This window comes from Sander vitreus, chromosome 21 (assembly GCF_031162955.1).
Source record: "Sander vitreus isolate 19-12246 chromosome 21, sanVit1, whole genome shotgun sequence".
NCBI lineage: Eukaryota > Metazoa > Chordata > Actinopteri > Perciformes > Percidae > Sander > Sander vitreus.
Genome location: NC_135875.1, coordinates 15158470 through 15186385, shown reverse-complemented (window position 1 = coordinate 15186385; position 27916 = coordinate 15158470). Strand labels below are relative to the sequence as shown.

The 27916-nt window shown below is 39.4% G+C and overlaps 3 protein-coding genes across 4 annotated transcripts; 1 reads left to right on the top strand and 2 right to left on the bottom strand.

Annotated features, from left to right (window-relative positions):
- Positions 1 to 361: 361 nt before the first annotated feature.
- LOC144536709 (actin-binding LIM protein 1-like) lies at positions 362 to 16163 on the bottom strand. The gene is made up of 21 exons (XM_078279969.1): positions 15914 to 16163; positions 12086 to 12229; positions 9973 to 10156; positions 9777 to 9886; positions 9185 to 9311; positions 8922 to 9015; positions 8668 to 8755; positions 8434 to 8492; positions 6619 to 6675; positions 6009 to 6086; positions 5096 to 5266; positions 4445 to 4474; positions 4150 to 4279; positions 3904 to 3993; positions 2437 to 2484; positions 2057 to 2121; positions 1743 to 1788; positions 1626 to 1633; positions 1212 to 1286; positions 841 to 921; positions 362 to 575 (listed from the first exon to the last, which is right to left on the bottom strand). The coding sequence occupies exons 1-21, from the start codon at positions 16161 to 16163 to the stop codon at positions 462 to 464; spliced, it is 2049 nt and encodes a 682-aa protein (XP_078136095.1). The 3' UTR covers positions 362 to 461.
- Positions 16164 to 17994: 1831 nt separating this feature from the next.
- On the bottom strand, positions 17995 to 22603 carry mfsd1l (major facilitator superfamily domain containing 1-like). The gene is made up of 13 exons (XM_078279038.1): positions 22475 to 22603; positions 21512 to 21612; positions 21228 to 21337; positions 21040 to 21095; positions 20808 to 20951; positions 20557 to 20715; positions 20325 to 20440; positions 20082 to 20182; positions 19786 to 19897; positions 19540 to 19677; positions 19067 to 19206; positions 18851 to 18962; positions 17995 to 18674 (listed from the first exon to the last, which is right to left on the bottom strand). Exons 1-13 carry the CDS (start codon positions 22494 to 22496, stop codon positions 18534 to 18536), a joined length of 1452 nt encoding a protein of 483 aa, XP_078135164.1. The 5' UTR covers positions 22497 to 22603; the 3' UTR covers positions 17995 to 18533.
- An 83-nt stretch (positions 22604 to 22686) lies between these two features.
- eme2 (essential meiotic structure-specific endonuclease subunit 2) lies at positions 22687 to 27864 on the top strand. 2 transcript variants are annotated; one of them, XM_078279040.1, is made up of 8 exons: positions 22687 to 24204; positions 24796 to 24917; positions 25069 to 25152; positions 25333 to 25454; positions 25608 to 25686; positions 25892 to 26007; positions 26082 to 26271; positions 27487 to 27864. In XM_078279040.1, exons 1-8 carry the CDS (start codon positions 23745 to 23747, stop codon positions 27640 to 27642), a joined length of 1329 nt encoding a protein of 442 aa, XP_078135166.1. In that variant the 5' UTR covers positions 22687 to 23744; the 3' UTR covers positions 27643 to 27864. The 2 variants fall into 2 exon arrangements, with proteins under 2 accessions (XP_078135166.1, XP_078135165.1); XM_078279039.1 differs by having other exon boundaries at positions 25066 to 25152.
- Positions 27865 to 27916: the final 52 nt, after the last annotated feature.

Here is a 27916-nt window from a genome sequence, read left to right as displayed (position 1 = left end):
TTTGCAAAAATCCACCGCTCCCTGTTCAGATGCACCAATCAGGGCCAGGTGGGGGGTCTAACTGCGGGTCAATCACTGCTCATTCTCCCTTGTGGGGGGAGGGTCTTAGGAGACCGTTTGGGCTTTAGCAGAAAGGGGGGAGGGTCTGAGAAGTTGTTGATGTTGAAATTCTTTGGCTAAGTCCTGGAGCTTCACAATCCTACCTACAGCACCTTTAATGTTTCTTTCTCGTGAAGCCAAGACTATGAGACTCGTGTTCATATCTGTTTTGAGGTATTACACATTTAAACATTATTCATTACAGTAGCCTACAGAAACTAACTGGGAAACACAATATTGTGTCCAGTTCTTAGGCAAAAAAAAATAATCACATTTTTGTATCAAATGCAAAGAAATAAACATAAGGGGTCATCAGAACTTGACATGTATTGCATATCAACAATGAGTACATTAGGCAGCATTTAGAAGAGATTTGCCTTCTTCTTCATGTCATTACGTTTCCACAGTGGAAGTATGTTGAATTCTTGACTATTCATGCCAAAGATCTCAAAGAATGAGTCCGGGGATAAGTGTCGCTGCAAAGGAAATAAAAGAATGAAATGGACCATGGAAAAGTAGCACAGTTAATCAGTTTGGTGCATTTCTTATACTAAAATAAAACTCATACTGTAAGTTTGACTGAAACTACATATTTCAAGGAATTTATCAACATCCAAGTAAGTTTTAGTCATGGTATGTGTAGTATTTTACACAAGGTCTGGCATTTATTTAAAACATGAAATGCAAAATATTTAAAACATTTTTTGCACTTTTGACAAACTTTCTCACATGCTACTGTACCTCCAGTCTTGTTCTGTCAACATCTTTGGGAAGCTTCACTCGCCCTCTACTGCTAACTGTGAGCAGTTCATACGGGTAGACCTTGATAAAACAAAAACTGGTTGAGAATGCTTTATACTGTAAGTTTATTATCGCACATGCTATACCTAAACAATCTTTTGTACAGTTATGCTATTGAGATATGAGATGGAGTTAGAAACATCATGTTCCATGCAAATACCATGCATATTGTATAACTACTATACAGTTATCATGGATAGAAGTCTATCTATAGTATCAGTGCTTCCACCTTAAGGGGAAAATATAAGATTCTGCTTCTATTAGCCTTTGTCAAATGATCTAGTACACATAAATATACAAACAATACTTGCTTTTGGTTCCAACAAATTAGGCATAGACACTCCTCTTTCCATTGGTGCTAATGGATGTTGACCGTCATGGATGAGCTACAGAATGAAGCAAACACGTGCAATGGGAAAATGTCATGGCGGGATTAATCACTTCAAAGCTAAAAGCCAAATGGGCAAATTACTGCAAGTAAAGTGTATTTATAAAATGTGGGGTTAAAGAGTCAACTGTGAAATATGTGTAACATATGTATTGATGAAGAGGTACTGTATGCAAGCTGTACTGTATGTACAACTTTGAGTTGAATGAATACTTCATAAAAACATGCTTATGCAGAGAGTGAGGTGAGGCCAGTCCTTTGGAAATGCAGTAAACCAAACAGGGAAAGGAAGAAGAGCAGGGGGGATTCAAGATCACTTAAAGTTCTTCTCACATACCTTAAAGTCTGAAAGGAAGGGAGGAAGAAGGTAAAGAACAAGCAACACAATTTAATTTCTAAATATTGTAGTGATTAACAACATTTAGATGAATAATAAAGATGTCTACATAATTACCTCTAAATCTGTCACCGCTGTAATGGGAGAAATCAGCTGAACGTGGCTTAATGAGAAGAGGAAAGGAAAATGGAGGAAAACATTTATTCTATTCATAAAGTGCGGTAAGTTGGACAAACCTCATATAGTTTCTTTAGTGTGTTTCTAGAGCTACCATTAAAAAAAAACACAAAGAATGTAACTGTGTGTCATGAGTTGTGTCATAATCTACTTCAAAATGAAAATAAATGCAGCTGATTGGCTCAAAGGAATGTTACTGAGCCTTACACAATAATGCTAAAGAGAGAATAAGGTATCAGTGTTGTTGCTCTCACCGGATTGAGGCCATTGCGACCATATCCAGGCAGAGAGGACGTTTGGGATGTGAAGGAATTTGGATCTGTATGTAAAAGTGAAACAGTAGACAGATTAGTTCATCATCAGGAGGCGACTCACAGACAGACTTGGCTCTTTGCCCAAATTAGATCAGACTTACTGAGTAGGATATACCTCAGGTTCTTTTCTTAGCCTTTTGCTAATTGTTCGGTAAATCAAACTTCTCAGTACTGCTCTATTTTTATATTTACAACAAAAATTGCACAAGTAAGTATAGTTTAGTGAGAACACAATTGAGATAAGAATCAGCAGCTTTACAAGTAATATTTAACTGCTTCAAGCTGCGTTAAAATGAACTTTTTAAAAGGTCATATTATACCTTGCTGTTTATAAATTGGAGGCCTCCTGTACATGTTGAAGCCGTCATCTGCAGATAAAAAAAGAATGCAGCGTCAGCAGATTATTCATTCTAAAAAATCAATTAATCAATCAATCAATTTATTTGTCACATGAAATCATATAAAAATACAATTCCAGTGCAATGTAATCCTGTCAGTTCCTTCAATGTGTACATTAAAGCCTAATAATGATAATTGTATTAGCAGAACCAAAATGATATATTGTTAGTAATAACTTACGGTAGTGTCTCCTTTTCCCTTTCAATGTTTTCAAATATTATTTAAATGGAGTAATTTAACACCCTCTTTTTGCCTTAACTGTTGCACTTTACATAAAAAAATGCATTAAAATGAGATTTTTCACAGATTTAGTTTATAGGACATTTTCTCTGAAAACACAATCAGTATTATAGAGCATCTGTACATATAATTTACTTACTCAAAAAGCACAAAGTGCAGTAAAGGTTCATCATGTCTACAATAATTGTAGTACAGCACTTATCGAGAGAAAAAAAAGCCAGCACTGCAAAAAGGTGATGCCACAATGAGCACACAACACATTTACATTTACAAAAAAGAGTGCAGTAAACATTTTTCTAAATACAGTTTAATTTCATGTGATTGTGGAGTGTCAGAAAGGATCATCAAGGGAATTTTAAAGAATCTCGAAACAATTGGATATAAAGACTCTGATTAAATAAAGCAAGGCACGGTTCACTATACAGAAATCAAGGCTGTGTGGGTTGTTTGTGATTTTCATTTCCCACCAAAAACACATGCCAGCGATTACTGGTCAGAGCTTGTCACATCTCATTCACACACACACACACACGCACACACACACGCACACACACGCACACGATAAAACAGGCTTTAGAAGAATCACAGCACTGCTTTAAATAGGCACGCCTGTAGAGGAATGTGCGAGAGGAGTTGGGAACAGGCAAAGGAATATTTACTTATTTAATCAATCAAGTCAGTTTTATAAATGACTGCTCAGATCTAGATTTATATAAAGGATTCTTTTTTTCAGTGCAAGAATTTAGTGAACGGTGGGTGAGGTGGCAGCACAAGAGAAAAGAAAAGAATTGTCAAGAAAATATTGCAAAATGGGAAAAGAAAGGAGATCAATGGATTCTCTGAAGGAAGCTGCTAGCTGGCATACATAGTGTGTTGTTTTCTGCTGGGGCACAGACTCCTGTGCTGTCTCTTACAGTAAGATGTCATATGAAAAGTGGGCGACTGACAGTGTTAGAACTTTGACCACTAGGTGGCTCAGTGTTTCTAACAGTGAAGTGAATCACATCTCTGTGTCATCCTTCCTATAAATTCCAACACTGACCTTTAAACTAGTTGCTTTTTAGTAGTAGTAAATAACAAAGGCTAAGGCAGTACCAGGAGGGGATAAGGGATGCAGAAAAGGGTGGCAGAAGAGCAGGGGTTCTTACCTTTGGTGCGAGGGAGAAAGTGGTGACATAAAGGGGAAGTGGGACATGTGTCATTGTTGCCAGAGAACAAAGAGGGAGAAAGCATCAATCCTGTTTGTTATTCCACAAAAGAAGTGGAAGGAGGAGTTGCGGAGGGAGAGGAGATAAGGGAGGGTGGTAAAGCAGAGAACAAGTGAGCAGAGGGAGGCTAATATCTTTACAAAAGGTGATAAGATAGGTAATTTTACTTTTGTGCGCTCTTCTCACCTGGCCGGTGGAAGTGTTGTGGTGATCTGGACAGAGTTGGAGTGTAGCTGTGACGATTGTATGTTGCATGAACTCCAAAAGATCTGTGGCTTGTAGATGTTGGTATGCACTTTCTGACTTCAAAACTCTCCTTGAAAGAAGAAAGACACAAAAGCAGTGTGAAATGCACAACAAATAAAAAATAATGAGTGTTAAATATCTATGATTTGAATGGGGGTCTGGCACATACTGTATGTATACCTGTAGTACATCTGCTCTACCTTAACTAAGTAAAGTTAATAAAACAAATATTTACCTCTGGGGTTTCATTTACGTTTCCTGGTGACTAAATCAGGGGAAGAAAAATAAATGAATGAACCAGAAAGAAACACAGCATACACTGCTATCCCCTTGTATCTCCAAACCTGTCTGATATGAAAAAGAAAAACAACCTATAACACTAGGACATGCACTATGTATGCACTAGGAAACAAAATGATTATATTATTAGGTACTTTTAGCCAATTATTCTAATTACCCTAACACAGATCATTAAATGAATGCTCAATGGCACAGTAAATAGCAACAAACCACATTTGTTTTTATCAGTTGACTCCATATTAAGTATGCAACCATTCTGTGATTGTGTTGTAAAAGTTGCCCTGCATAAAAGAATCAGCCAAATTCTCATAAATGTAAGTAGAGAATATGTATCTAGATTCAGGCAGGTACCCTAGATCTAGATATTTAGAGTGTTTTGTGAACGTAGAAGTGATATTGCTCCAAAACAAACTTGTCTATTTCTCACAATAAATATCTTTGCATTTTGGGGCCAAACACAGTCAAATATGAGAAAAAAGACAAGACCTCACTTGGTTTGACTCGTAAATCAAACCAAGAAAAACACCCCCAAAACAATGACACACAAATGTCACCGAATACAACTTGAAGCATTGAACGGAGTTACCTCTGACGAGCTTTGCTTTTCCTGTCTGTTGCCTTTGTTGTCCAAAGTAGATGAGTTGTTGTTCACAGACTTATAAGATATCATTTCAGGATGCTCTATATCATATATAGCCTTGACTCTGGGAATGGCTGCTAAGTCTCGGTAATCAATGATCTCATTATCTAGTTTTGCCTGGGACCAGGACAGGAGGAGAGGGGAGGATGGAGGGAGACAGGGTGGAAGACACAGTATGGGTTACGTCACGTCAAAGGTTGCTTATTACATGACTTCAGGGAGGAATAAAACTTGAATCCCACAACACCTCAAGCAGTCTGATTTTGGCACATGAAGTGGACTGATTAACATTGTAATCTGTTCTCAGGCTTTTAAGTATAAAAAAGGTACATTTTTGGCTCATATTTTGAGGTGTTTTGATGGGGGTAAAGTCTACTCCACACAACAAAACCAACAGTCTATGGATCCTAATAAACTGGAAGGAGGAAACAAAAGGACACCGAAAGCAGCAGGTTGTTTTTATAATCAAATTCAATCTGAATTGCCAATGAATTCAAATTGATTTAGCAAATAAATCTAAATTCCTGTTCAATATGTGGTTGATTTAAGACAATTTGAAGGCTCTTCAACATTCAACCACAATTGAAATCCCATTTTTTCTCACAAGATAAAAACTAGTTCCGATCAGTCAAGGTAAGGTTAGAGAAATATGTTAAATGTAATTGATTTGAATGTTTTTCCACATTGGCTATTGTCCTAAATGTTTGTCTTCATTTACAAAAAGAAACATCTTGCAAGAGAGACAGTTTGTCCATGCGACTCCCCTGTATAAATAAAGGATAAATAAAATGTAAATCAAGCCACGGTAAATTGTGCACCATGGAAGGTGTTCAGCAGATGTTGTCAAGCAAGAACTTACACAGATCGTTCGACCAGGACTCCCCGGAGTGCATGAGCCCGGCCTGGAACAGGAGCTTTCGGATGAGGATCTAGTGGGCTAAAGGGGGTTAAAAATAGCGGTTAGTTTGAGTCATAGGATGCTGAGAAACTTCCTGCAGCAGTTGACAGTGTGGGGCCAGCATCATGCAGTTCATGTGCATTGTTCCATATTGCAATTAACTCAAGAAAAAACACCTTTATTTGTACCTAACATTGATATCAGCCAGACTTATGTTTTGCATTACATACATTGGTGTATATTACTGTAAATGATGCGAGTATGAGTAGATGATTTGAAATAGCACAGCCAAGCATGCATCACGGTGTACACTGAAATTCCATATGCTACAGCCAACTTGTTTTTAAAACGCATTTATGAAATGCACATACTATATACTGTACAGTACAGGTGCTCAAAATGTCTTCTTTTTGCGGCCTTGAATTAGCACATGAGATCTAATTGGCCAGCATGGCGAGCAAAGTGTTGCATGTGAAGCAAGCGAGTGCGGTTAATCTCAAAACGTGAGATTACAGCCTTCTCACTCTAGAAAACCACCAGTGCAAACGGCAGGCCCGCTCACAATATTAACCTTCAGTTTATGTCTGGGGAAAAAGAAATCAAGACAAGGTGTTTTTGGTCTGCTGACCTGGGAAGGAAGAGAATGTGTAAGATATCACACTTGCATCCTCCTTGTAACAGCAATTACACTAGCTGGATATTAACAGCTATTATGAAAAGTATTTGAACACCCTGCTATTTTGCAAGTTCTCCCACTTAGAAATCATGGAGGGGTCTGAAATTGTCATCGTAGGTGCATGTCCACTGTGAGAGACATAATCTATCCAGAAATCACAATGTATGATTTTTTTTAACTATTTATTTGTATGATACAGCTGCAAATAAGTATTTGAACACCTGAGAAAATCAATGTTAATATTTGGTACAGTAGCCTTTGTTTGCAATTACAGAGGTCAAACGTTTCCTGTAGTTTTTCACCAGGTTTGCACACACTGCAGGAGGGATTTTGGCCCACTCCTCCACACAGATCTTCTCTAGATCAGTCAGGTTTCTGGGCTGTCGCTGAGAAACACGGAGTTTGAGCTCCCTCCAAAGATTCTCTATTGGGTTTAGGTCTGGAGACTGGCTAGGCCACGCCAGAACCTTGATATGCTTCTTACAGAGCCACTCCTTGGTTATCCTGGCTGTGTGCTTCGGGTCATTGTCATGTTGGAAGACCCAGCCTCGACCCATCTTCAATGCTCTAACTGAGGGAAGGAGGTTGTTCCCCAAAATCTCGCAATACATGGCCCCGGTCATCCTCTCCTTAATACAGTGCAGTCGCCCTGTCCCATGTGCAGAAAAAACACCCCCCAAAGCATGATGCTACCACCCCCCCCATGCTTCACAGTAGGGATGGTGTTCTTGGGATGGTACTCATCATTCTTCTTCCTCCAAACACGGTTAGTGGAATTATGACCAAAAAAGTTCTATTTTGGTCTCATCTGACCACATGACTTTCTCCCATGACTCCTCTGGATCATCCAAATGGTCATTGGCAAACTTAAGACGGGCCTTGACATGTGCTGGTTTAAGCAGGGGAACCTTCCGTGCCATGCATGATTTCAAACCATGACGTCTTAGTGTATTACCAACAGTAACCTTGGAAACGGTGGTCCCAGCTCTTTTCAGGTCATTGACCAGCTCCTCCCGTGTAGTTCTGGGCTGATTTCTCACCTTTCTTAGGATCATTGAGACCCCACGAGGTGAGATCTTGCATGGAGCCCCAGTCCGAGGGAGATTGACAGTCATGTTTAGCTTCTTCCATTTTCTAATGATTGCTCCAACAGTGGACCTTTTTTTTCACCAAGCTGCTTGGCAATTTCCCCGTAGCCCTTTCCAGCCTTGTGGAGGTGTACAATTTTGTCTCTAGTGTCTTTGGACAGCTCTTTGGTCTTGGCCATGTTAGTAGTTGGATTCTTACTGATTGTATGGGGTGGACAGGTGTCTTTATGCAGCTAACGACCTCAAACAGGTGCATCTAATTTAGGATAATAAATGGAGTGGAGGTGGACATTTTAAAGGCAGACTAACAGGTCTTTGAGGGTCAGAATTCTAGCTGATAGACAGGTGTTCAAATACTTATTTGCAGCTGTATCATACAAATAAATAGTTAAAAAAATCATATATTGTGATTTCTGGATAGATTATGTCTCTCACAGTGGACATGCACCTACGATGACAATTTCAGACCCCTCCATGATTTCTAAGTGGGAGAACTTGCAAAATAGCTTGTTATTATGGAAGTTACATAATATTGATAGAAAAATCTGTGTTTGCATACTGCCTCTAACACACATTAAATTGCATATCACACATGTTAAGTGTTAAATCAAGGTGGTCTTACCATGTAACTGTCCTCAGTTCTGCTGCTGTCTCTGCAGTATGGGTGCCAAACTGTTGATCCTGCAAAGGCAGGGACATTATGGCAAAAAAATTACAGCATGTCAAAGTAAATGCAGTTTACTTAAGTGAACACAAAACGTTTGCATACTGAACATTAAGATATTCATCCAAGCCTAAATGTATATCCTCACCATGAATGCATGTACATGCACATCAGGTACTTTCTAACACTGACCTTGCAGATACATTTCTTCACCTTCTGTGAATATTTTGTCACATCGGCTGCATCTCGCGCAGCTGGGGTGATAATGTTTCTCCCCTGCCTATAGCAGAAGATCATGATAAATGTGTCAGAACCACCAACCGTCAAGTCTTATTAATATTCATTTTGAGAAAAGCCATGTCACAAAATCTCAATCTAAATTACAAGTGATGCAAATATAGATACAATCAGGAGCTTACTCCTCACTGAAAGTAAAGATTTCTTACCTCTAGGACCTTTCCAGTTATAAACTTCTGACATGCTTCACATTGTACCCCAAACTGAATCTGGTAGTCTCTCTCACAATAGGGAACCCCATCCCTGAAAGATAAAACGTTAAAAATAAAAAACAATTTTAAAAAATAAAAAACATTTTCTTTTCTGTGGTGTGTGCTAACATTGTTTCTGATTCTAGCCTTTGCTGTTAAGAAACATAAACTCAATATAGGGGAGTAAGAGAAAGAATTATGAATGAGAGATTTGTATTTACTTGCTGATATATTCTCCACTCAGCACTTTCCTGCAGGTTTTACACTTGAAGCAGCCGAGGTGCCACTGGCTGCCCAGCGCTAACAGAGCCTGGCCGTTCTTGATGTCTCTACCACAACCAGAGCAGTCTGAGAACACACACACACACACACACACATTAAGAAAACCCTCCATTCTTAATCATTTCTGGATATAAACTGAACTATTAGAGTAGCTGAGCTGTTTCCTGTGGATTTGCTTTTAAATTAGTACCTTTCTGTACGGTCCTAAAGAGAGATCCTCTTAATCCAGAGGCTTTATGAGACTGGATCCTCTATTTATCCCTTTCCTATGTATAGTTGTCAAGTTGAGATGGAGAGTTGAGTTCTATTGTATCTCTTAGTCCATACTGAGTCATTGACCTGGCAGGATCCCACGAGGATTACCAGATTTTAATGTCAACTCAGTGTTATTATATTCAGTACAATCCACTGACTGTTTGTTTCTGCTTGGGATCAAAGGCTTGGGTCTATTTTAAAGCTTCAATAATACATATTTTTGATGTGAAAACTGGATCCTTGCTGAGAGACAAAATCATACGAGAGTGCACTTACTAGTGGAACAGCTGATGCCGTTAGGAGTAGGAGACATGGGTTGGATACAGCGCTGACAGAGGCAGTCCTTTCCGCTGAAGGTGACACAATCGCCAGCAGGAAAGGGCTGTCTGAGAAACAGAAAGAGACAGAGGTTTACAACTTTGAAAAAAAAAAAAGTTATTCTGCCTCCAAACTCTCTTTTGTTCACAATTACTTGCAAAAAGTGCACACAAAGCAGGCTGGGTGGTAAGTCTTCCCCAAAACTGTGACCACCTGTCCCTCCACAAATTCCCCACAGTTGTTGCAGAGCGTCCCGTGAAGCCTCTGGAAGTCCAGCGGGCAGAGGTAGTCACTGTTCTTCATGAAGAAGCCACTATGAGCCAGGTCACAGCCACACACTGCACACAGACAACATAAAACATTAAAGATGAAATAATCTATAGGTATTTTATTATTTCTTTGGATGTGTAATGTGAAAGGTGTCGCTTGCTTTTGTCAAGCTAGTTTTCACTCATCAACAGCTCTGATTCACCCACTGTACGCTGTGACCAGCACCAAATATCAAACAAAGTTAGCGACTAGCTGGTGAGCTAATACAGTTAGACTAGACTAGACCACGTTTGGCTAAACTGCTCTCATCTCTTAGTTACCTAACATTTGTATTAACTAACCTTTTGACCCTATAATAGCCAGAACTCATTCTACAATTTAATTTTTTCGAGTTTTCTTTCTCTATATGTGTATTGGTTTGCTTACATTGCCTTTTCCCTGAATTTGTTCTTGGGAAAAGATATTTGTAACTTCTTCTATGATACATCTGGTCTGTATACATTTGCTTTTAATTTGTGTTTTGTTATTTGGGTCAATAACTAGGAATTTACAGTTTAAATTGTCACCTTTTTTCAGGCTGTTGTCATAGAGTCATCCATCGAAGAGATGAGATAATTGCTATTTGGGCTTTCCGACCTCATGATTCTGCCAGGGTTTCTGAAGTGTTTATGTGTTTAACAAGTTACTGACAGGGAGGCAGTGTTTTCGCCCAGCTTGTTCGTAGGTCATTTGATACACCACACAACCCGTTTACGACACTGTCCTGAACCTGCCACGACAGAATACATAGAGATGCCAAGGACAGATTTACGCTGCTCTATTCCTATCCTACTGCGACTCACTTGCAATATACGTGTTTTATTTAAAATACTTACAAATGACTATTTTTAAGTCTGAATAAAACACACACAAACATGTCTACATTCTTCTGTGATGTTCGAAATAACTTTGATAATGTATCTTTACTTATCTTCTGATGGTAATAAATACATAAAGTGAGTGTTATCACTCAGACAATTGTTATTCCCCTTCTGTCTGTACCATTATGCTTCATTTACTTTGGAAGAAAATAAACCTTTGGTACAGAAAGAAGGGGAATAATATGGATCACTAAAACAAAAAAGGCTTATTTGAATAACAACATTCAAAAATTCACATTCAAAGTGAAACATTTTGAGGTAAATTCAGATTCAGTGAAGCCCACAGAGCCCTTCGATCCCCATGTCCTCCCACTGTCAAAATACTGCAGGCTTCTCTGCTCTGAAAGTCTCTTTGTTTCCTCTGCGCTGTAAACACAGCCACAATGCGATGAAAGGGCAACAACACGAGAAGCTTGTCAGTTTCGATTAGTCTGGAACAATAGCCTGATGAGTAAATATGTTTTCTCCGAAACAAAGTAACTCCGGTGAATGACTGTCTGACAACTCGAGGAGGTTTTACAACAGCCCATTGTAGATGCAATATATGTTGTAATAAATTGAATCTGATGGCATCAGCAGGCTAACTAATGAATGGCCAGCAAATTCTGCTCAATTTAAAACTAACCTACTGAAAACAATGTGTTTTAATGCAACCTAAAGGGTCAAATGTTACTTGCGTTACTGCTTGCATGTACAATTGCTAATACATGTTTTAATTTAACTGGAAATTAACAATGAGTTTAAGCTCCTAATTTATAATCATTACCCCACCACAGTACGCTACTCCCAATGAACAGTGCCAGGCAAATTAGCTGTTAACTGTATTATTAGGCCTGTGATGACATTCATGTTACAGAGCAGCCTTATTTCAAGAAGGGATTTGGAGCAAAAGTCAGGAATTTAGTCACAACATGTGTTCAAGGCAGTCACCAATTCATCTCCACTGCACATGGGGAATTCTGTTGATTGGATTGCTATATGAACACCTATATGGAGCCTACCAACATAAGTCTATTCTGACTGAGGTATGATTGCAGGATAGTTTAAAAGTGCATGTACTGTACTGATGGTACCCACCCTTGCAGGTAAAGCACTTAATGTGGAAGTGGCTGGTCTGGACTCGTAGCACCTCTCCCTTGCACGGCTCCCCACACCTGAGGCACTGGATGACCCGCTTCCCCCGTGGAGAGCATGGGTGGCAGCCATCCTGAGCATGTAGCACTACAGGAGAGCGAGGAATACAGTGTGAATTATTTTAACAGATATGTTATTCTCTGATTTAGAAAAGCGGCCTGTTAAAATAAATGTGAAAAAGTAGTCTACAGCCATGCTAGCAGCTCTGTGAGGTTGTATTTAGACACAGCAGTGCTTTTAGCTAACACTAAATGCAAGCATTCACATGCTTACAATGACAATGCTAACATGCTGCTGTTTAGCAGCTATACTGTTTACTGTGTTAAACATGGCAAACATTACTTAAACATTACTTACCACGTTATAAGCTTGTGTGTTAGCATGCTAACACTTATTAATTAGGAATAAACACAAAGTACAGCCTAGGTTAATGTCATTGTCATTGCAGGTAGGCCCTTTTGGTCACAAAGTACACATTTTCCAATACTTCTAAAAGGTGTATTCTTTTCTGCCTGAGCATTACAATACAATAGTCCCAATTTTCCTGTCAGTGCTTACATAACTGAACATGCAGCCACACACACACACACACACACACACACACACACACACACACACACACACACACACACACACATACACACACACAGTAATCTGTAGTGTCTCACAAATACAGACAGCAGCTCACGAGGAAGCCATTATTTCTCACATTAAATCTTACAACAACATCAGTAACAGTATTCTACATGAGAGTTGTAGCAGCTTGTATGCCAAACCTAATCTCATACTGTAGCAAAAACCTCATTCCTTCTCCTTCTGTCTCGTTCATGTTTATATGGCAGCAGAAGCAGTGGATGCCTGTAGAATCTAATCACAGCCCACTTGAGAGGTCTTGAATGTGATTAGCAGAGGAGAGAGGGGAAAGAATGTGGCACGTTGAGACTCCAGAGCGCTGTGTGGACATCCAGCACACAAATAGATGAACAAACGCACAGGCTTCATCTTTTCTTTTTTTGATATACAGTTTTGCCACATGCAAAGTCGTAAAAAATGCACATATTAACGCTTCGCTGGATATATATACCTCAACACACTAACATGTATGAGTTGTGTCTTTTTTAACCAAAACAGAAAGATTTCCTCACACTTATAGAACAAAAACAAAAGTGCAGGGGAAGTAATCAAGAAATAAATATTTCAGCTTTAGAGCAGGCTGATGATTTTTGCAAGCAACAAAGCAAAAAAAGCAGTTTTGGTCTTACAGAAAGAGGAGAAAGGCTTTGATTACGGTCATTCTGGGCAATTTCATTGTTGAAATTTTGAGAATATTCCTGCCAATAGAAGAGCAGTAGTCGAACATTGTGTGATAGTAATCACATACAATCTGATCTAAAAAAAAAAAAAAAAATAAAAAAACTTGTGAAAAATAAGTTATTTCTGCCAAAACTTGACAAAATCCTGGTGGGAATGTTGTAATCCGTTCCTTTATCCATCGCACTCCAACATTGACTGAAAACACTGCCAAACTGGCCTTTGTCCTAGAACGCCTCAGATATTTGTTAATGACAGAGCTGTGATGCCAACACAACAACATCACAGACTCCTACTGTTTAGAAATGGTTTTGTTGCAAATTGACTGATGGAGAAGGACCCGCTACACTACATTTTATTGCGTGTATACATACAATATGTGTATTATCCTGTATATAAAGTATACAGGGTAATGTGTGCTCTTGTGTAAATGGTAAAACTCATGTGTGGAGTCCTCCGGTTGAAAAGAGTCCAAAATGTCTTCTTGATCTCTCCCAGAATGTGAAGCTGATATGGTGTCAAGTATTAGCAAATGGTAGATTTAGAAAGACAACAAATGGAGAGAAACCTGAGACGGACAGCTAATCACACAACCCACTATGTACAGCTATGAAAACCTGCATCTGTGTGTGTAAGGAGTGAGGTAGGGTCTATTTTAAGTCTTCAGAATGTTTCATATGTTTAAATATACCTCACAAAAGAATACACTCTAAACTATGCTTAATATACAATAGGACTATACATTTAGCCATACAATGAGGTCATATAATTTATTTTGAATGGTATTCATGTGTGTTATATGGACTATAAGCTGTATTTGGTCATGCTATGTGTGTTAATAATCGTTAATTATTGTCTTTAGAGCTTTCAACGGTCTCAAATGCTTTTTCGGGTTCAAAGATTTAATTTAATTTCACTACAATCATGCACCTGCAGGAACACCCCCTAGTTTGCCAGAAACATAATGGAATGTCAGGGTCTCTTTCATTCACATATCCCATTTAGAAAGCACTTGACTGGTTTTAGATATTGTGGAATAGCACCTGTCATGTGTACATGCTTTGACTCAGAACAAAAAAATGAATAATTGCTCAATTACTGAGATGTAAAAAATACTTCAATTCAGTGGAGCAACTTCAGGAGTTTCATGAGGATAGCAAACTAAGGAGGCTTTAATCTCAACAGATACTCATTTAGTGAAATGTGTGGGGGTACTTTACTTTGACTGTGACTGAGTTCATTGTTGCAGCAAAATAGAATAATCAGACCTATTGCTAAAATCACATGCTGGTCTCAATGCTCAACGATTAGCTGAAACCGCTGTGCTTGCACTTATCTCCAAATTCAGTTTCTAGATTTGGGAAAGGTTTGAGAATCATTACTGTTTGCTAAGAGATTATCGATTACAAATGACATGTGGTTTAGACAAGATTTGTAATAACTCTGTACAGTATAACACAAAAATATTATAACACTATTGGCAGGAGCAGGTACGACAAAGTCATAACATAAGCAATATTTGTTTTGACCTTTAAAACAATCAAATATCCCAATCACAAGTTGCAAACGAATCATAACTATGTAAAGACAAACATAAAGCACAAGCAGACACACATGTCCTCTCTTTCTCATCTTCTACACCACACACACGCTAAAAAAAATGTCTACCTTTCTCTTTCATGACAGTTGGTTTCCACACTTCTGCTCACTGCAGCGGATCAGAGTGAGGAGAGGAACTAACTGGATTGCTAGTCCATGGGGAAGGGGGTGGTCCAAAACACAGAGGGCAGGAGTGTGTGTGTGTGTGTGTGTGTGTGTGTGTGTGTGTGTGTGTGTGTGTGTGTGTTCTCAAAGGGAACAGCAGGAGAAGAGTAAAGAACCATTATTTCCACCATGCTGAACAAGAGAGTATTTGAATCCCAGACATATTGTTTTGAAATAATTTAAATGTTTTATACTAGATACATATTTTCTCTGTTTATTTCCAGGAAATTGCCATAGTATTTGTGTATCTATGATGGGACTGTTGTTCAGTGCATATATATATATATATATATATATATATATATATATATATATGTATATATATTTTTTTTTTTTTGGCTTTATTTAATAGGACAGCTAGGTGAGAAAGGGGGAACACATTCAGGAAATCGTCACAGGTCAGATTCAAACACTGTACCTCTGCGTCGAGGTATAAACCTCTCAGTATATGTGCGGCTGCTCTACCCACTGAGCCAACCCAGCCACCAGCGCAGATAATTCAGTGATTACATCACCTGCTGTTGATATTTCTGGCTTTCGAAAACTCACTCTCAAGCATTTTGTTACTCCTCTTTTTTGGAAGTAGCAATCTAAATATATGATCTGTCTCCTAACAAATACAAGCTTGTGTTGTCATTAGTAGAACAACTTACCACATGGCAACCACATAAGGACGTAAGTAAAATAATTAATTACCAGACATCTCTGGAGGAATACCGTCCAACTTCTCACACAGGAGGTAGTCGTTGGGGTTGATGAAAGGAAGCTGCTCCATCATGGACTGTTTAGGAATAAGGTAGAGAACCTCGGCAATTTCACCATCTTCAATAATTGACATGCGCCTGACCGAGTTCTTCCTCTTGACCCGGTCCAAAACTACCATTTCATTGCTGTGGCTGGAGCCGCAGATCCTGCCCAGGCTGCTGAGGGTGAGGAGGCCAGACATGCTCATGCTGTCAAGGCTTTCGGGCACACAGTTCAGGCTGCAGATACAGTAGACTCCAAGCGAGAGAGCGTAAAGCAGATTTCAAGATGTTAAAGCCCTCTGTTGCTCTCTCTGACTTTGTGACTGACTCAGCGTGTGAGCGTGTTGTCTATCAGGCAGTCAAAGACTAACTCCTACCACACGCACCTTAAGAAGATTAAGTAAGGTATATTTTTAGGGTTTATCTTCATGGTAAACCGAAGATCGAAGTTCGAGGAAGTGTCTAATGAGGTAACTGTCTTCCCTCCATTCCAGTGACTTTTACTTGTCATCACACGAGATGCATCGTTCTAATAATCTAATGATTGGGGCACACTTTTGAGAGGATTATGAGCTGTATTGTATCATCCAGATAAAATAGTTGTTTTTTTTTAATCTTCAGTAAATGTCTGTCTGATCTTTGGTTGGATTCTGGCCGAATACAAGAACCAGCTGGACACAAAAAAAACTGACTGCAAATATTGAACATGTGATTGCTTTTTTTTTCTCTCTCTCAGTAATCTGTTGCTCAACATGGACTGCAGTCTTCTGAACATTTAGCTTTAGAGCGGGGAATTCTCCACATTTAACCTGGCACAGAGTCAGGGTCAGGAGGTTTGGTTCCCTTAATCTGGTTGGATCTTTAAGTATTTGAGGACTACAGCATTATTCAAGGAAGACAAGTCTGTCTAGGTCGGTTTAGGCACTCTCTAATCTGCATGAAATCAAACGCCAATGCTAAAAGCGGCTTGGATGTTTAACAGTATGTTGATTACATGGGAAAATAGACGGAAGTTGATTGAAAGCACAAGCTTTAACAGGTAACATTTTACTCAAATACTGCAAAACTACTTCACCTTTCTTGCGCTAATTAATACGTATTCACACCTGTAGGAAGTGACCTTTTTTTCTTTTTCTTTTTTAAAGTAGACTCACCAACAATAAATGGTGCCTGTCGGTATCATTTTAGAGGATGAGTATGTTCTCCTGCGTTTTACTTCAGCTTGAAATATTACATTTTCAGAAATAATGAACGATAGCTATAAATTAATGGTAGTGGTAAAACTACTAGAACAGCAATATAAGTTGGCACAAATGATGCTGCAAGGAATATGTACAGGCTTAAAAGAATAGGAACATTAGCGTAAACAAGGAAAACATGTTACACTTACTTGTGGTGCTGCCATATTTCCCTGTAGCTATTTAAATGTAGCCTACATTCTTGCAGCTGTTGACAATATGATGGATGTGATATGAAGCGCTGTTATAACGACTAGCCCCCAAGAATTCAGGTAACTAAAATAGAAGGTTGGATATAGGACCTGAAGAGTTTAAGTAAAAGCCACTCAAATCTTTACAATATCACCCTAATGCTACATGAGCTGTGGTCTACCCACTTCAAACAAATGTGTAAAGAGCTCCACCTAGTGCTAAAAATGCTGTGCTGAGTATTTAGAAAAACATTACACTGGTTATGTTGGTCAACCTGTACCTTGTCTGGCTTTGCCAGACCCTCCTCCAAAGCGCGCTGACAAAAAAGAAAGCGGAAGGAAACGGAAATCTGTGAAAAGAAATACATCCGGTGGAATTTCCTGCAGCACAGGAGCAATCCTGGAAGTGGAACGTGAAGGAAATAGACTAACATGTATCAAGCAAGCATGTAGGTATCATCATTTTTTTTTTTTTTTTAAAGACATGTAGCACAAACTGCAATGTCAAAAAGCATTTAATTTTTTGCCGTTTTGGCAATGTGAAAAAGATCAAATTCCCTTCTTTAGGTACATAGTGAAATCTCAAACCATGAACAAACAGACAGGATGTACAAATAGTTTAATTAGAAAAATTGTAAAAACACAGACACTGAATTTAACAGTTAAAATTATTTAGTGACCTCACTGTCAGTTATGGCAGTACAGTTGATATTGGATGATATCACTGATAGAATGTGTTTCATCTCAAATGAACTAGAAAAAAAGTTCAAAGTTAAAGATATAGTTTTGATGTTTTTTTGCACAATTGTATTTTTATTTATCTGTAATACTGAAAAATCTGCAATACCTGGTTCACATGTAGTGTAATATAATACAACAATTCTATTTGGTTGTAAATACTGTTTAAATGATCTGTTGTACGGAGTTTCAGTGAGGTGTGCAATAAATCAAGTTCAATTTGAAAACTGATACATATAAAAACAAATACAGTGTATGTATATATATATATATATATATATATATATATACATACATACATACATACATACACACACACAGTATATAACATTTCTCTCTCTCTTTTTATTTATATAAATAAAGATAGAGAAATGTTTAAACTTGAGTAAAGTGTAACCAAAACTTAAGAGTTGAGAGAACGAGATCTGACCGCCTCGTCCTCCTCATCCTCATTTTGCTCTTCCTCTTCCGGGTTGAGCGGCTCTCTGTCGGAGTCTCTCTCTACCTGCCCCGACCTCTTGGTTGTCTTGTTCAGGATCCCGCCCTGCAGAGAAACAAATATGAACTGAACACGCTGCATCCTGTGCTGAAGTCAGCTGACAACAGACACACGCAGCACACATATACACACACACATATACATATATATATATATATATATATATATATATATATATATATATATATATATAATGCTATACAGGCTGTGAGATGTCTGACCTGTCTGTGGTCGACCATGTTGAGCAGCACCGAGGTGACGATGCAGGCGATGGTGTTGGCCAACATGAAGATCATCATCCTCTGCCAACGCCACAAAGGAATTTTAGTTTCACTGGCCGGGAAATGGAGAAAACAGGGAAGGTAAGTAAAGATCTAACATGCAGCATGGACCATCAAGTGCACTGCAATGAGAGCCTGATCTGAAGTACTTCCTACCTAGACTTGGTGCCCAAAATCTGCCCAACGACCAGATTGGACACCCCAATCCCAACCATCTGTATGGAGGTAGCCAGACCCATGGCTGTTCCCAGAGTCGCCTGAGGCACCACAAGGGGAATAGACGGCCACATGCTTGCCTGGAATACAGCACAGATAGTTTAAATTAAGATACAACACACACACGTTTCACAATTAAAATCCCCACCCCAAAGCATTAGAATTGAGAAAGAATAAGACACATCATTCACTAATTTATTTTAAATTGTAATTAGAGGATAAACCCCTTGAGATCTCGTTTTCAAGGGGGTCCTCATAAACTGGGGGTCACCATAATGTGACAACAATATATACACACCACTAGAGTCGTTGATAACTTCTTCAGGACTAAAACCAATAAAAAATGATCTGCCTGAGAAAAAGTAGGTGTTAGAAATTAAAATGTTAAAACAATGGCTTTGACTTTGACTCACAGCAGCGAAGGAGTAGGTGACCCCCAGCCATATGGTGGCGACGAGAGGAGGGACAAAGGTGAAGGCCAGGAGTCCAAACACAGGCAGTGTGAGGATGGCACAGGCCAATGCAAAAACGCCCCGCAGACCCACAAAATCCTGGAACAAAACACAAGAGAATGTCACCAACGCACCTATTTATTTTATATTGCTTCATACACCAGATTTTTGAACAGTTGAGATCAGGTTTAGGTTACAGATACTTACTATGAGAATGCCCACGCTGGCTGAGAGGACCAATGAGCTGTCATAAACCGCCCCGGCGATATAGGCCGCCTCTTTCTGACTGTAGCCATTGTACTTATCCTGAATGAACTTACTGGACAAGAGGAAAAACAGCAGTATGTTAAAACTACTAAATTATTCTTTTGACTGCACTAGGTTCATATCGATACAGTGGTTTTATGATTTATGCACATCCCGTGTGTCAGACTGTTTACTGGCCTTCAAAACCCCATTTTAACCCTGAGAAATATGCAAGTGTTGTGTGTCGATAGCTCTACCTGGCATCTGCGATGAACGGGAAGATGCCATTGTAGAAGAACATGATGGTGAGAACCAGCAGCCAGTATCTTAGCGACAGGAGCTTCACATCCTGAATCCTCTACACACAGAGAAACAAACAGTCGTTACAATGAACAATGAACATTAAACAAAAGAACTGAGGTCAGATAGTCCGTCTGCAGTATCCTTGCACTTTATAATGACGTTTGAAACAGGTTTTCCTAAAAAGATAATGTTCGTACCACTTTGCGGGACTCCTCTCGGATGGCGCCATCAAGACCCAGCTGCCTCATTCCAATCTTGTCCAGGGCACTGACTACAACGGCAGATACAAAGCCCAGCACACACAGTAGTGTACCTAGAAAGCATCATTTGAAAAATACTCTTACTTAAACCTTCTTTTTTTATATATTTTGCCGTTATTCAGTCATGCCATGAACCTTGATGTTTCTATCCCCTTCATTTATTACCTACCGCCCCAGAGTGTCCACTGTATGCCATATTGTTCTTCAAACCTCTGCGTGAGGAAGAAGTTCAGGACTGAACCCAGGCGAGAGAAAGCCAGGGTCAGACCGAAAGCCAAGGCCAGTTCCTTTCCTTTGAACCAGAAGGCTGTGATGCGGTTCTGAACAACTGGTAAGGAAGTAAATCAGAAGAGCGGGTTTAGGAACATTCCTCTGAGTGGACACCGCAAAGAGTGGGACTTTTTCGGAAGGTGGCCTTACTGGTAAGAGATCCATTGCCTGATCCAAACAGTAGTCGGCCTGTGAGCATAAGTGGCAGCAGATAGGAAGATCCTTTGAAGTGGGAACCCAGTGCAAACAGGGACGAGCCCAAAACACACAGAAATGAGAACAGAAATACTCCAACTGCGGAGAGGAGGAAAGGGGAATCCATTTACCATGAGTTACCGTAAATCAGTTGTTTGATTTGCAGAGTAGATATTCGTAGACTTACAGCGGTTTCCTAATTTATCAATCAGGAACCCAGCCATGATCACCACTACTGCATTCCTGTTGGTAGGAGAGAAGAGCACCAACTGTAGCTGTTTTCTGATAAGCCATGTTTCAGTAGATTACAGTAGTCTGTGTGTGTGTGTGTGTGTGTGTGTGTGTGTGTGTGTGTGTGTGTGTGTGTGTACGTACGTCCAAGCATAGATTGCATACAGAAGATTGTACTGCTGAGGGGTCATCCCTAATCCCACCACACAGTCCACTGTCCCATTGATGACTGTTGCGTTGGGACATGTCAGGTTCTGTCAGATGAGGGGAAGCTAAATTATCATCTAACTAATCTAACTAGCCACAAACTGAGGACAGACTTTGGACTTTTGACACCAAACTACAGTGATGCTGTTGAGTTAATGTGGAGATATCATTCAATACTGATGGTTTCTTTGCATTGGTCTGCACTGCTACCTCTTACTTACCCCTTGGAACTGATCCTGCAAAACACTGGGGATGTCGAAGCAGAAGTAAGAGCCAAATGTCAGCAGACAGTTGAAGAACAGCACCACAAAGCGGTAATAGACTGTAAAATAAATAAAATAACAAAGACTGGATCAATGGTTTCTCCTGGAGTCTAACTTCACAATGAAAGTCAGTCTAAAACATGGACAGGAAGCGATACCAACACCACCGGTCATTATTTCACATACAACAAAAGCAGCATGTTGGTTTATATATTTTTTCTTCTTTTTTTTTTTTTTTACACAGGCAAATAATACCCATTAGAAGACAAAATAACTTCATTAAAAAAAAATAATAATAATTGGCTATTATTGGCTCTCAATTGGTACTTTTAGAAAAGATGTAATCACTATAAAGCTTTAAGATATAAAATATGATGCTCTGAATAATAATTAGTGTTAGTTATGGATTTACCACCAAAGAAAGTGTAGTCACCTAACGTTAGCTAAAATCTTCTCATTCTGCACAGTGAATGTTAAACATTCATGTAGTAAACATTAATAGAGTAATAATTAAAATAAAGCACATTTTTAAGTGGAGGGGGACCTGCCAGCTGATGTTCACCCCTGCTTTTGTACATTTCCTTTAACTCCAATGGGAAATTTCGTGTTTACCCCTTACTGGGAAAACAAACTGTGATAAATAAAAAGAAGAATTGCAGCATTAGCTTAGCTAAACTTAGCTTTTTCATATGTCATTCACAAACTAGCAAAGCGTTACTGCTAACGGTAAGGTTTTGACAACTTCCCATAGTCACATGAACTCTTCTAACGTGACTTAAAGCATAAAAACGGCTGAGTTGGTCTTTCAGTGGCCCATTTTTTTAGGGAAGTATGAACAGGGTTTCGAGACAGAGGTTTTGGTAATTTGGCTATGCTAAGGTTGGTGACTTTAATGAAAAATAAAACTATAGTCAGTCGTACCTTTCTCCGCCGGCTGCGTCATGGTGAGCAAAAAGACACTGGCTATAAAAGAAAACGTCCAAATCACATTCTTCCCTGTTGTTTACATGAACAGGCAGGTTAGCACTGCAGGCTACGTTGAGGTCCGCTACAACTCTCCTGCTAGTGTCCGCAGCTCTATAAGCTACATGGATGGGTCTCTTCTCATACACAAGACGCAGCGGATTGTTTGGAAATCTGCGCACGCAGCGACACTGCAGACGTTTGGATTTTTTTTTAAAAATTTTATGGCGGAGACTTTATTGAGAAACATATTCGATTATTTTCTTTAGTAAACATTGAAGAAAAAGTAAAAGTTGAATAATAAAATAAATGTCTAAATATTATTATAATTATTTTCAAGAATGTAACTGCAGAGAGAAAGAAAAAAATCTGGAGGGAAAATGTAAATATAATTGTTCTTTCAATACATCGACATATTTGTGAATTTCCCATTAAGTCACAACATGTATTATAGAATAAATCAGCTGTTTCAAAATAGTCAAAATACATTATATAATCTTAATTAAATTACAACTAAATAAAAAATCTGTTTGTGTTCAGATTTACAAAGTGCAACTGATATTAATGCAAGCTTGTATGTAAACATATGTTTTATCAAATTAATTTTGGATGCAACATTAACATCCCTGATATAGCATTTTTCCTTTTGTTCCCCCCAGCTAATCGTCATCAAACTGGCTATTATAGGCTACTGTAGTCTAACTGTTTAAACACCAACTGCAGGCCTGTTACCTCAATATCTACATACTCAAATTTTCGTTTTTTCATATCTCTCTCGCCTTATGTGTTTCTAATATAGGCTACTGCGTAATGTGTAATGACACAAAGTAGGCTATAGCAACAACTTTAGTTTTAGGATTTTTACCATCCATCCCACCCATTCAGGCAGTGTTTAGCCTAATCAGCGAGTCCTGATATTTAATCCAATAAACCCAATATGTGTCGGCCATAAACTGTCATCTGTCTGCCTTCTGCAGTTACTAATTAAATACATCTAATCTACTCTGTGGTCGGGTTTATTCGAGAAAAAGTGCCCTCTGTTTCCAGGGTGGTATAATAGCCATATACTGTATAAATGTAATAGCTATAGGCTAGCGCGTTTTTTGTTTTATATCTTTTGTCCCTCAGCGGACACCTTCGAGGTGATACAACGTTGCTGTTTCACTCTGAATTTTAAAGACTGGCTGTTGTATAAATAATGCATTCAAGGAGTCGTTAAACATATGAAATGTCTGCGTTGCGTAGAGCAAAAACATGGGAAATATCTGAATCTGAGGAAAGCGACACTGAGACAATCCCCGACTTAAACCACGATGAGAGCGGTCAAATAATAGTAACAGTCAGCACAGACTTGACAGATGATCAGAGTTCAGACCATAAGTGCAAAAGCCTCCCATCGTCACCCACACAAACTGAATCCAGTCAAACTTCTGCTTTGTCTCCCCCGCGACCGGATGGATGTGGCACGCCAAGCCCTGCAAGAAAACGCCGCACCAAGGAGGAGATAGAGGCGGGCAGACAGGCTGCCAGGGAGAAGATGGAGGCGAGAGACCAGCAGAGAGCAGCCAGAGCCCGAGAGAAAGAGGAGAGGAGACAGGAGCAGCAGAAGAGGAGAGAGGCAGCGGAGAACCTCAAGAGTCTCCGGCCAGAGAACTGCCTCAGGCGTCTGACTGTCTGCATAGATCCAGGTACACCATGCTGCCTTCAGGTGCTGTCGGAAACTTTTCTTTCTATCGCCTACAGCTTGTAAACAGTTAGGAAAAGATTAATAGATGCTACAAAATACACACTGCAGTGCTATAAACAAAATTAATATTGATTTAAAATTATATTTTGATATAGATATGTTAATGTAAGAAATATTAAATGCTAGTATTTTTCCCTTGATTCTTTAATGTTAACAACGTTGACAAAGTACAAAACAAATTAGCTGGAAGGCAGTCCGTTTTTAGTATATATTAAATGTATTGGGGGAAATGTGCTTTATTATTGGGGTTTTCTGGTGTTGTTTCTGTATCCTAATTAAGTGCATTTAGTTTATTTTAGTTTAGAGTCTCAGTTTTGGATGACATCTGTGATATTTTTATTTAAATAATAAATATACACACCTACTGGCTAATAAATCAATTTAAACTTTAGGTTATGACAATTGCATGCATGACAATTTGTATTTACAAGTTTGAATGTCTGTGTCAACCAGGTTATGACTTCCATAAAGAGGACAATAGGCTAAAAGGCTGCATATGCATACATCTGTAAGACCGTGTGCTTTTCTCCAGCTCTTCTGCAACAGGGTGGCTCAGACATCTTGCTGGACACCCTGACTACATTTGAGTGGAGGTTTAGCATTGAGAGCCAGCAGCTCCCACACAGCATCACCTGGACCAGAGACTTTCCTCAGGTAGGCACCTCACGCCTCTCCTAACATAATAAACATAAACATTTGAATTGATTGCGATATTTTGGCTGTATTCATTTGCTGTATTTCTACTTACATATTCTTACTTTTTCTACTTTCTCCAGTGGGATCATTACTGTTTTGTCTTTAGCAGGGAGCTGGCTCGGTGGAGGAGGAGCAAGTGGTTCTGGTGCTGGGTCTGACGGACTTCATGGACATGGTGATCTCTGGGAAGAAAGTAAGCAACCTTTAAAGTTGTAATAACTTAACTTAGATGGCAGTCTACACGATGGACTCTTTGGAGACTTTGTTGTTGGGATTTTGATCTCAGGTAGGCCTCAGGCTTTGTTGCATGTTTTCAGTAGTGTCCATGCCGCACCCTGGTGCCCTCCTCCATGTTATTTTGTTGCCACTGCAGATGCTAGACAGTGAAGGGGAGGAGACAAGGATGGGGTCCTTCCTCAATCCAATTTTGGAGTGTCTCAACCGGGAAGCCAAGAAGGTCACTCTCTTAGTGTCAGACTCTCAGACAGATAACAGGTTAGTGTATGTGTCCGTAAATGTGGCTTCTGATAGACAAATATCTCAGTTACTTTCTTATTTATATAACTGAATTAATCTTTGGTGAGATGACACTCTGTGTTGGCTTTCATGTAAACACTCTGACCTGACTTTGGGTTTACTTACCAACAGGACCAATGTTTATGGTGTGCATTTACTAGATGAGACGCTGCAATCCAAATTGGGGATGGAGAACTTGGATGTGGAGGAGGTCAGTTTACTTATAATCTGATACTTAGTTGATCTTGCATGCTTTTTTTGTAGATGTTTTTCCACTTAATTGTATGTTTCAGAAGGAAACAGATTGCTAAACACTGTACATACTTGACATACATACACGTTCCCGTTCATGATGAGTTTTGAATCAAGTGCAGAAGATAAGGGGTTTCTTTGGTACTGTCTCCATTTCTCTCCAGGTTCTTGTGTATCTGCAGCTCTGCAAGAATATCTCACTGGTCTTCCTGGAGGGCTGGCAGGAGGTCACTAATCATGTGTGTGGCGTCACCAAGGCCTTATCAAAACGCCCTTTTAAGTACGCAGCCACTCCAGTCATTGTCACATTAATAGACAAGGAAAATGTATCTCACTTATAAGATGTCCTTCCAGACTGCTGACAGAGCAGGCAGAGCTGCCTTTCTGTGTGGACGGTTCATGGGCCAGCGGGGTTCGTGTGGAGAGGGACGGCTCAGGGCTGATCCAGGTCTGGAGCAGGCAGATTCAGCAGCTGAACAGAGTCAGCCCTGCTGTGGCCTCCACCGTGATTGCTGCCTACCCGTCTCCTCAGCTGCTGCTGCAGGTACACCCGAGTGTGCTTCAGTATGGTCTTGTAGCGCTCAGGGCATAGAGGATGGTGCCACCACTAGCAGGGTTGTGGCCTGAATTCCCACTGTGAGGCAACTAAGGCATTTTGGATAAATCACAGGAACAACGTTGCTTTTTATTAGTTTTAGGAGGTATACAAATCAACCTTGACAATATACAGTATATTTGACATTAAAGGTCCCATATAAAAAGTGAGATTTCAATGTCTTCTCCTATTATAAAGCAGGACAAGGTGCTATATAAATACTATGAGTATAGAAAACACTCAATCCACAGAGAAATGCACACAGCTCGTATTCAGACACAGTGCTTTTAAACGAGCTGTCAGGACTTCTGTACGGTTGTGGTGTCACAACAATACTATACTATATATAGGTAGAAAGTGCCGCTACAGTGCCGTTACAGTCATTCCTGGCTGCAATGACGGTGCAGAGACGCAGATGTGGAAGATCCAAAAACGCTGACCAATCAGCGCAGACTAGGCTTTTTTGGGAGGGGGGCTTAAAGAGACAGGCGCTTAACAGAGCGTTTCAGAAAGAGGGTGAATACAGCTATATTCAGACGGACATTATGGTAACAATAATGTGTTTTTTGAACATTTAAGCATGTAAAAATGTTATAGTAGAAACCCAAAATACAATTATGAACCTGAAAATGAGCATGACATGGGACCTTTAACTGGTGGGTTTTTGAAAGGATTTAAAGCTTTAGTCCGTAACTTTTTGATATTAATGAACATCTGTTACATTCAAGCCATTGCCAAATGAGTTGCTACAAAGCTAATTAAGACTATCAGCTCCACACAACTCTCTGTATTTCTCATTATGGCTGTGTTCAGAAGATACGTGGCTTCCGGTGACTTTCCCGCGCAGAAACTCAAGTGAAGATTATTACCTCTTCTTCTCCATCATGTTTCCGTGTCCTCCTTGGCTATTAGCAACTGCGTAGAGGAGGGAGACGGTGCGCGATCACAGAAGGTTTGTATCATGTGGACGCGCCGAATTCCTCATGGGGGCAGCAGAAACGACGCACTATAGCTTTAAGCCCAAAAAGTTAAAGAATGGTATTAAAATAATATATGTTAATACATAAAACACACAATGTCTGCAAGACATAAAACATTGCCACATTTTTGTGTCCTGAAAGAACATTCACAAAAACAAAATATCTGTTTCTATTTTTTTTTTAGGCGTACCAGAGTTTAGGGTCAGAGGAGGACAGAAAGGGTCTGCTGGCTGCTCTCTTGGTGAAAAGTGGAGGTAAAGAGAGACGTATAGGACCGGAGATATCAGCCAGAGTTTACCGCTGCTTCACAGCCCAGAACCCCCAGCTGGTCCTGGACTGACCTGTCCACTTGAGAACCAGATGGACGGACGTCAGCGAGGATTAATCTGGTCTCTAATGACACTTTGTCACCACTTGGTTTCTAATGTGTTAATCATGATGTTTACAAACTAAAAATATGCCTTAGATATCATGTTTACCTTCCAGTAAAGCACTATTTATACACATCTGAACTTCAACAGATTCGATGAATAGAATATATTTAATAAAATAAGGAATTATTTGATGTGTATTATTTTATTCTGTTTATGTATAAATGCAAGCTGTATTGTCAA